The 9,199-nt window shown below is 52.4% G+C and overlaps 1 protein-coding gene across 1 annotated transcript in view; it reads right to left on the reverse strand.

Moving 5' to 3' along the window:
- Positions 1–9,199, reverse strand: part of Rhcg (Rh family C glycoprotein) — a 19,914-nt gene that overhangs the window by 8,394 nt on the left and 2,321 nt on the right. The window contains exons 2-3 of the mRNA XM_004623464.2: positions 3,735–3,927; positions 111–261 (exon numbers count right to left, since the gene is read on the reverse strand). Coding sequence (XP_004623521.1) covers positions 111–261; positions 3,735–3,927 — 344 coding nt within the window. The remainder of the gene's footprint in view (positions 1–110; positions 262–3,734; positions 3,928–9,199) is intronic.

Here is a 9,199-nt window from a genome sequence, read left to right on the forward strand (position 1 = left end):
CAGTGTTCTGGGATTGGCTGCTGTGCTCAGGAGGATAAGGGACTTGCCAGGCTGATGTGTTTCCCCGACCCAATATCCATTCTGCTGCCCACATCCCGAGTCCTGCTCACCTCTAGTAGGTTGAGGAGAATGTACTCATTCACTGTGAACAGGGTCACTTGGAACAAGGTCATGATGAGAAGCTGGATGGGGCTAACTTTGCCCAGCACTGCCCCAAAGGCCACACAGACAGAGGCAACGCAGAAGTCAGCGTTGATGAGGCTATGGAGAAAGAGACAGACTGGGGAAGGGGCTTGGACAACAGCAGCAAATGACGTGCTGGGCTTGAGTCTGACTTTGACTGTCTGTGGGTTTGGGCTTGTGGCATAACCTCCTAGAGCCTCGGTTTCACCTTCTGGGATAATGGATCCACAACAGTAAGGGCCACATGGTGAAGTGCCAGACACATGGAGCCACCTCACCTCTCACAGATAGCTTGTGCTCAGGCCACAGGGACTGGCTGTGCTTCATGTGCCTGTCACAGGGTCCTGTCCTTCTAACAGCTCTGCTCAGTGCCTCCTCTTCTAGGAAATCTTCCCCTAGTTCCTCCATTCAAGAGGGCCCTCTGCTCCAGACTCCCAGCACTGGGCCCACACCCACCTGCCATACCTCCCAGGCCTTGCTGGAGTTCAAGCCTTGGGGACTGTCCCTTCCCCTTACCCATGACAGAGTATTGGTGCCTAGGGAAGGGGAGAAAGATGGTTTCCTGAAGGAAGCAGGGATCTGGGGTGGCAAGGTGGAAAGAGGGAATAGGCACACAGGCCTTCCTCAGTCCAGAACCCGAAAGCTCAGCCAGCCCAGCAGAGAGCTGGTAGAGAGGCAGATGACCAGGAAAGATGGGCAGCCAGGTGTACTTTTGGTGGTCAGAGTGAAACTTGGTTCCATTCCTGCATCCACTTTCCCTGGCCCAGGCCCCCTTGTTCCTTGCCAAAGGCAAAACTGCTCTTCTTGATTGCAAAAACCAGATCCTAAAAGGAACCATAAGGGTTGCTCATGGGCTGGGGGTTGGGACAGAAGGGGCTGTTTCAGAGAGGCTGTTACATCTGAGAACAGTCCCATCTTGTGCTGGGGTGAGAGAGAGGGATGATCAGGGTGAGGGGAGAGCTAGTTGTAGGGCCAGTATGTGGAAGGGGGCAGTGATGCTCCTGAGCCAGGGGACACTCACTGGAATGTCTATTCCACCACATGCCTGTGTCTCCAGGACCTGGCCGAATGATCACACGTCTGGGGCACCTTAGCCATAGCATGTAGATGGAAAACGGGGGTTAGAGAAGCCAGCTCAGTGGCCTCAAGGTCCATAAATGCAGCCAGGAGAGCCACCTGATGGAAGTGATCATTAGGAAGGAGCAAGAGAGGAGAAGAAGCCATGCCTGATACTCTCTGCAGCTTGGAAGTGGAGATGGGGACCCAGACCTTAGGGGGCCTAAGAGTGACACAGGGACCCTGACCATGCAGCAAGGACAGCCCAGAAGCCATGAAGGAGGCCCACATCTCCAGGTCCACTGCTCAGGGGTGGGGACAGCTTGCTTGTGCCAGCTACAGGCACCAGAGACAGGTTCCAGGTCAGCGTGGAACTGTCGAAAGACAATTTGCCAAAACTCAGTTTTTCCAATGATCTGTTTGCTGAATAACTAGCTCCCCAAAAACCTGTTAACTCAAAGTTTATACTAATTCCCTTCGAAGTTTTTTTTAAGTTGTATCATTTCATCACATTCTCCCTCATATGTGCAATCCACACAAGATGGCATGAAAAGTGGAGAGAGACAATGATTAGCCAGGGGGAAGAGGCTGGGGGAGAGGTGTGAGGGAAGGAGATGGGGTGGGTATGATAGAAACATACACATCGCAGCCCAATATTCTGCAGATCAATAGACGCTAATACAAACATATATTTTTTGAATTGTGTATTTTTTTTCTTATGGCCAGTTATGTTGCTGTGCTGCTTAGTTAAATATATTATAGGCCTTTCACACTTTGGGTCAGTGGCACTGGGCGTGAGAATTCCTGGTTAGCTTGAACTTCAGAGGGAATGCATGCCAAAGATTTTTTATGTACAAAAGAGCTGATCTGTTGGTTCTGACACCTGTTTTGGATTAACTACTCTCTCTCTCTCTCTCTCTCTCTCTCTCTTTCTCTCTCTTTCTCTCCCTCCTCTTGCCTCCTCCCCGTCTCCCCGTCCCGTCCACTGTCCCCTGTCCCCTGTCCCCCTCCCCTCTCCACTGTCCCCTCTCCCTTCCTTCTCCCCCCTTCTCTCTCTCTCTCTCCCTCGCTCCCCCCACAGGGTAGTTCAGCTGGCCTCAGACTCACAGCAGTCTTCCTGGCTCAGCCTCCTGAGTGCTGGGATTATAGGAGTGCGCCACCACACCCAGATCCTGTTTCTCTTCACTCATAGATTCATTACTTGGCATGGGAAAACTGATTGTTTACAACTACTTGGCAGGTATTTTAAATTTCAGACACCTAGGTAATGGCATCTTTTGGCGCCCTGTATGAGAGAGCAGGAAATTGCCCTTTATATGAGATTTCATACAGCTTGCCTCTCAGCTTTTCTGTAGATTTAGTTTGGAGAAGGCAAATCAATATTGATATTTCCAAGCCAATGATAATTTCCTGAAGTTAGAAGCTTTTTTGAAGGGCACTGGAAATTGGACTCAAGACCTTGGTGCATATGGGGCAAGTGCTCCATCACCAACCCGCATCCTCCACCCTTTTTATTTTATTTTGAGATAGAGTCTCTCTGAGTTACTCAGGCTGGTCTCAAACTTTTGATCCTCCTTCCTCAGCCTCCAGACTAGCTTGGATTGTAGGTGTATGTCACTACACCTAGCACGAACATTTTTTTATTCTACATAAAAGGCCAGCTAAACAGAACTCAAAAAAAAAAAAAAGAACCTCTAATAAACTAAACCATATGTAAAACTGGGAAAATCATGCTATGGCACGGACAGCTTGATAAATGATTCCTGTGAGTGACCTGCTTGGCCCACTGGGTCCTGGCAAGTTGGCTCAGGCGATTTCTAACCTTCAGAGGTGGGGGGGGGCTTGGGGGAGGTCACCTCAAACAGAGGATGGGACTGAGTTCCTTGACAGCAGGAACTGTCTCAGAGAAAGGTCGCTGGGGAGAACAGAGGTGTGAAGAGATGTGGACAGGGAGCCCTGCGCTGGCTCAGAGGCCGAGGCAGGGGACTCCAGTTCACACTTTGCACACCCCCTCCTGCCTATAGCTCTTTCGATGCCCACTCACGTTCAGGGAGGGGCAATACAAGGAGAAGCATCTTAGGCGGCTGGATTGCCCTGTAGAGGTCCCCACCCACCCACAAGGAGCCCTTACGGGGCAGGCATGCTCCTGCCCTCCCAGGACAGAGGGCCTGGGTCTTTCTCCCCTGGAGAAGCCTGGCCTCAAGTCCCTGCAGACCTGGATGCCATCAGAACTGAGGTCCTAGAAATTACTGATGAGAAAGTATAGTAGCAGTGTGTGTGTGTGTGTGTGTGTGTGTGTGTGTGTGTGTGTGTGTGTGTCTATCATCGGCCTCCAATGTGCAAGAGAGCTGCTTTAGGATCCACGACCCGCCCCCGCCCCCACTCGCGGGCCCTGTCCAACGCCAGTCCGGTCCCCTCCCACCAGCCCCGCCCGGAGCCCCGCCCCACCTGGCCCCGCCCACTCCCTCCGGCCTGGGCTCAGCTCCCCAGCTCACTTCTCGATGCCCACGAGGATATAGCGGCGCCGTGAATCCAGGTGGTGGAACCATCCCTGCATGAGCACCGCCCACTGGATGCCGAAGGCCGCCAGCAGGAAGTTGAAGCCCACGGCCCCGAACCCATAGCGCTGCAGGAAGGTCATGAGGAAGCCAAAGCCCACGAAGACCATGACGTGCACGTCCTGGAAGCCTGCAGGAAAAGCGCGGCACGATTTCAGGGACTGGTCAGGCCCTGTATCACTGCCTTTTGTCGCTGGGCCGCTCGCCCTGGCATGTGGACCCCCCAAACCCCTCTCCTTCGTCCTGCAGCGGACTGATGACTAGTAGCGCCCCCTGCTGGTGGAGCCGCCCATACGCCTCTTGTCTAAGGAAGGCTAGGGGGGAGGGGACCCGGCTTGGACTTGGGCTAGGCCCCCAGCGTAGACCCTGGGTTACAGCGTGGGCCAGCAGATGCCTAAGAGCACCTTTGGGAGATGATGTCTTTTATCTCGCACCCTGAAGCCCGATGGCTCTGCTGGCCCAGGGTGGGGTAGACAGATGCGCATCTGAATTTAGAGACTAGAGTGCAGACCACTGGGGCAGACAGACACCCATCTCCACCATATCCCTACCATTGTGGTGAAGAATCAGCTCTCATCTGGCCAGCTGGTCACACCAAGCCCAGCACTACCACCTCCATCACCAACAATGGAATTTAGACCCAACTCCTTCATCTCTCTAGAGAAGACTTTGGAGGACATTCCCAAATACACTTGGGTCTCAGCCCCATCTGTTTTGCTGAGCTCATGGGTGTTTTAGGAATTCAGTATAGGAGTGTGCGCAAGGTGCCTCACAAAGTGCCTACCCATAACAGGATCGAAACAGGCAGGTAGCATTATTTATTGTCACACCTAGCTCTGTCCGAGTTTCCATCCAACTGTTCTGCCAATTCACGACGTGGCTTTGGCCAGCTGCTTCCCCTCGGAGCTGCAGTTTCTCAACAATAAAACTAAAGAGCCTAGAACAGCCTTGACTGTCTTCCCAGTGCTCAGGCTTTCATGGCTCTGGACACCAAGGAAATGGAAGACATCAAAGAGCTTTGAGAAGCAAAGTCACAGAAATATAAAACTCTGAAAGTCCTTACCAATGTCATAGGACTTTGGTGACATTAAAGGGCTCCTGCTGGCCACATCTGGGACAAACGGAGCACCAAAACAATTAGGTGCTACATTGTATTAAAACCATTTAAAATAGAAATTCATGAGTCCGTACTGATAATAAGTAGGTAAACAAGTAGCAGAAGATTCCTGCTAACAGTAGAGTACTGAAATGGAGGAGCTGGGGTCATGCACACCTGTAATCCAGGAGGCTGGGGCAGGAGGGTCACTGCAAGTTCTAGGACAGCCTGGGCTAGTGCTCCTGCAGCTGGGGATACAATACTCATGCTGCTGCTGCTGCTGCTTGACCGCCCCTGTGCACCTGTCCCCCATCCGTCCCCCCGTCCTCATCAGTCTCTCTCCAGGCCATGACTACAGGCCTCTGGGCTCACAGTCACCTGGAGGAGGCACTGGCACCCTGAAGGGGAGGAGGGCAGGCTGATGCTAGAGAGCTGAGGGGCCCCCAGGATGGTGCCCCAAGCTTCCCTTGGAGTTTATGAGAGCAGGTTTCTCCATGTATGCCTCTGAGTTCACAGATAATCGTATTTCATGGTTTATCACGTCTCCAACTGTTGTGAGCGAATATATGTGAAGCACCATAAAAGGTATTAGGGTTATTCTGGGAAGAAGTGAGGGGTGGCAGACGGGAAGAGGGCTGTGAAGGAGGGGGAGGTGACACATTCAGATGATAACTTTAGAAGCAGGGAGAGGAGCTGAACAGCAGGGTGGCAGAGCTGTTGACAGACACAGGGCAGGGGGAGGGGAGGTGGCGGCATGGGAGGGGCGTGCTGAGTCCCAACCTGGCCAAGGTGAGGCAGAAATGCAGTAGGGTTGTGTGGCAGCAGCTCGGGATGCAGAGGGCAGACCCAGGCCAGGCACTGGCTGGACCTTGACACCAGCAGCTGGGCAAGGTGCTGGCAGGGGACACCTCTGGGAAGAGCCAGCCTCATGGAAGGCAAGGACCTTTCAAAGGCAGGGCTTGCCTGGCATCACAGAGGAGCATCACGGGTGGCCACTGAGCTGAAGGTCGCCAGGGGCAGCTGCAGTGTGTGTGGGGTGCCTTGAGTCACTCTCTGCTTCGAATGGGATGGGGGACCTCACTTTCCTGTCCTTCCTCCCTCTCCCTGCTCCCAGGGGTGCCTTGTGCCCCTCAGACCCTGTGCCCCTCAGACCCTCTCTGTAGGTATGTCTTTTTCTCTCCCTTCTCTGGCCTAGACACCAGCTTCCCACTCCTCATACACCTCTCTTTTTCTTTTTCCCCCAGCCTGGTCCTGATTTAGTGCTAAAACATAGAAGCTCATGAATTTTTCTCTCACAAGGTTTGGTGCTACCTAATACCAGCACTCCAGGAGGCTGAGGCAGAAGGACTGAAAGTTCAAGCCTAGCCTGAGCCACTGAGGAAGACAGACCCTGTCTCAAAATTTAAAAAGGTGGTGGTGTGGGGATATAGCTCAGGATGAAGGCCTTGAGTTCAATCTCCAGTACTGAAAAATCATTCTTTAAAAATGGTTTAAACAACGAGGTCCAAAGTGTAGGACATCAGCCAAGGACACAACCTCTCAGGTTCAGTTTCTTTATTGGTAAGTGGAGTAGGAACAGTGCCCAGCAGCACATGGCCCAGAGGGTTTGTGGCACATTTAATGAGAACATCGTATCAGAGCCCGGGCACAGGCCTGACTCTTTATCAGTTGCTCAATCATGTAAGCTATTACTGCTCTTTTTCTCTTTTAAGACTGATCAGGTGCAGGTTGTTTGCCTCTAATCCCAACACTCAGCAGGCTGAGGTAGGAGGATTTTGAGTTCAAGACTAGCCTGGTGAGGGGAAGAGATTTAGCTATGTATGTAAGCAGGATGGTTTGGACAACTGTACTGTGCATTTCTGCTGATCCATGGAAAGGAGAAGATAATAATTAGTTTTGTCTCCTTTTTCAATTGATTGTACTTTTGGGGGGGGCAGAATCAGGGATTGATCTCAGGCCCTTGCACTTGCCAGGCAAGCACTTATTCCACTGAGCTATCTCCCCAGCCCCTTACTGTACTTTTTCTCTTCTTAATTTCTTATGCATTTCTTTTTTTCTTCTCCTAATTTTACATGCATATATCTGGTAATATGAATAGCTGGTTGGAAGACAACACTGTCTATTGCAACAAGTACTGTGAAATTCATATTACTTTGTTAAGTGAAATTCTGTATCCTTTGTAATTTTTTCTGGTTTAATTCTAATTTGTACTCTTTTTAGAAAAATAAAAAAGACCAGCCTGGGCTATATAGCAAGACCTTGCATCAAAAAACAAAAAGAAAACAATAGTACAAAAGCTAATTCAAAGGAAAAGACTGAGCAGGTGTATGGCAGCCAGCTGGTGACTTGCGGAAGCAACGGGCTCCTCAAGCGGCCCTACCACCGCCCCTTCCTCAACCTAGTCCCTAATTTTGTTTTCCGGAACAGGGGATTGAACTCAGGCCGTTGTACTTGATAGGCAAGCACTTATTCTACTTAGCCGTCTCCCCAGCCCTAGTCCCTCATTTGGTGGCGGTGGAGGTTGCAGGGCAGGCGCTGGCGTTGGCTTCCAGCAGTGAGAGCTGCCACTAGGGGGCACCCTCACACAGCTACCGCAGCCCTCCCTCTGCTCCCAGCCACTCCTACTCCCTTGTCAACCGCCCTTTTCGGACCTCCCTGCCTGAGTCTCCCTGTAGCTTGGCTGAGTTTCCCCAGTGAGAGAACAGTTTCCCACATGGATAAGCCACTACAGTGCCCTCTCCTCTGCTGCCCTGCCCATCCCTGGGGGCCAGTCCAGGCTCATCTGTTTGCTGAGAGACCTGCTGGCCAGTACCCCTGCCCGCCCTCCCCCAAATGCTGTCCCACACCTGCCCTGCAAAACCTCCAGAAGGCAGGAGATAGTGAGGGGGCAGCAAAACCACAGAGGATTCTGGAAAGCAGATGGCTGTGGGTAAGGGGCTTGGCTCAGTGCTTGCCTGGGCCTCTGACTGGTGGACTGAGTGTTCTGGGTCCCTCCTTATCTCTGCTTCCTCCACCACAGCAAGAAAAGGGCAAATGCCTGGCCAAGTGAGCAAATGGCACTTGGCAAAGGAATTTAAACCTCTCATAGTCAAACTAGCATTCTGGGAGACATTCCCAGCCGCATGTCTAGAGGGTGCTGAGCCTCCATGTAGGCCTTTCTGTCCACAGAGCACACTCGCGCCAGTATTTACCGTGTGCTTACTTTGGGCCATGGATGAGTGCCCGGGCCTCTAAGATCCAGTGTGGAGTGGTGACCACTCACTCCATCAAGGGTTGGATACCGAAGTCTACCACCAGGTCACGCTGCTTTCTGCCCTGGGAAACCTGTGCTTCATCAGCTGGAAATGAGTCTGAGGTGAGGGACCCAGAGCAGGTGACCCTGACTTCCTGGTCTCTTGATACAGACCGTACTTCAGGTGTCTGAGACCAGGGCGCCTCTGCCCGGCCTCCTTCCTGAAACATGTTCTGCTGCTCTCTGTTTTTCCAGAAAACCTCTAGAGCCAGGCTCAGGTGGCTGATTTTGGGCCAACCTCCCTGCAGCTGCTGCCCTGGGCCACTCCTCAGTGGCCCTGCTATCACTGCCTGTGTTAGCCTGTGCCTGCTGCCTGGGAGCTTTCCCCAGCCAGAGCTGGACTCCCCTGGTTCCCACAGATGCCCAGCAGGGTCCCATGTGAGGAATGAGGGGCATGCAGTGTGACTTTCCCAGCAAAGGTGCTAGCAGGGCTTTCCTTCCACCAGACCCCTGGGAACTACCTAGCTGCTCAGGACCCCAGGCTTGGGGACCCAGCCAGGCTAGAAAGCCTCATACTCTCTGTCACCTAACCACAGATACAGGGGCTGATTGAGGCTGGGGACAGGGAACGCTGAGACTAGAGGCAGGACAGTGGCCCAGGAGTAGGCTTAGACCCAGGGCAGTGACCCTAGTTCCTGGCTTCCTTACTGAGTGGCCTTTGCAAGACTCATCTCTGTAGCCTTAGTTTCCTCACTTGTAAAATGGGGGTTCCTGATGGTGTCTCCCTTGTGGAGGGAGCACATGCCAGTTGGAGGGAGGGGCTGCCGTTGTGGTATTTCCTGCCTCATCCAAGGAATCCTAAGGCCAACGTTCCCTCCAAACACTTCTCTCCTTGGTCACTTCCTGCTCCGGTGGCCCATACTCACTGGGAGGTAGTAAGGGAACTCAGGACCTCGTCAATCGGTGAGACTCCTTCCTTTTACTTTCCTTTTTCCTGGAGTACTGGGGATTATACATAGGGCCTTCACACTGTGCTACAGCCCCAGCCATTTATTTATTTATTTATCTATTTAT

This window comes from Octodon degus, unplaced genomic scaffold (genome assembly GCF_000260255.1).
Source record: "Octodon degus isolate 3935 unplaced genomic scaffold, OctDeg1.0 scaffold00002, whole genome shotgun sequence".
NCBI lineage: Eukaryota > Metazoa > Chordata > Mammalia > Rodentia > Octodontidae > Octodon > Octodon degus.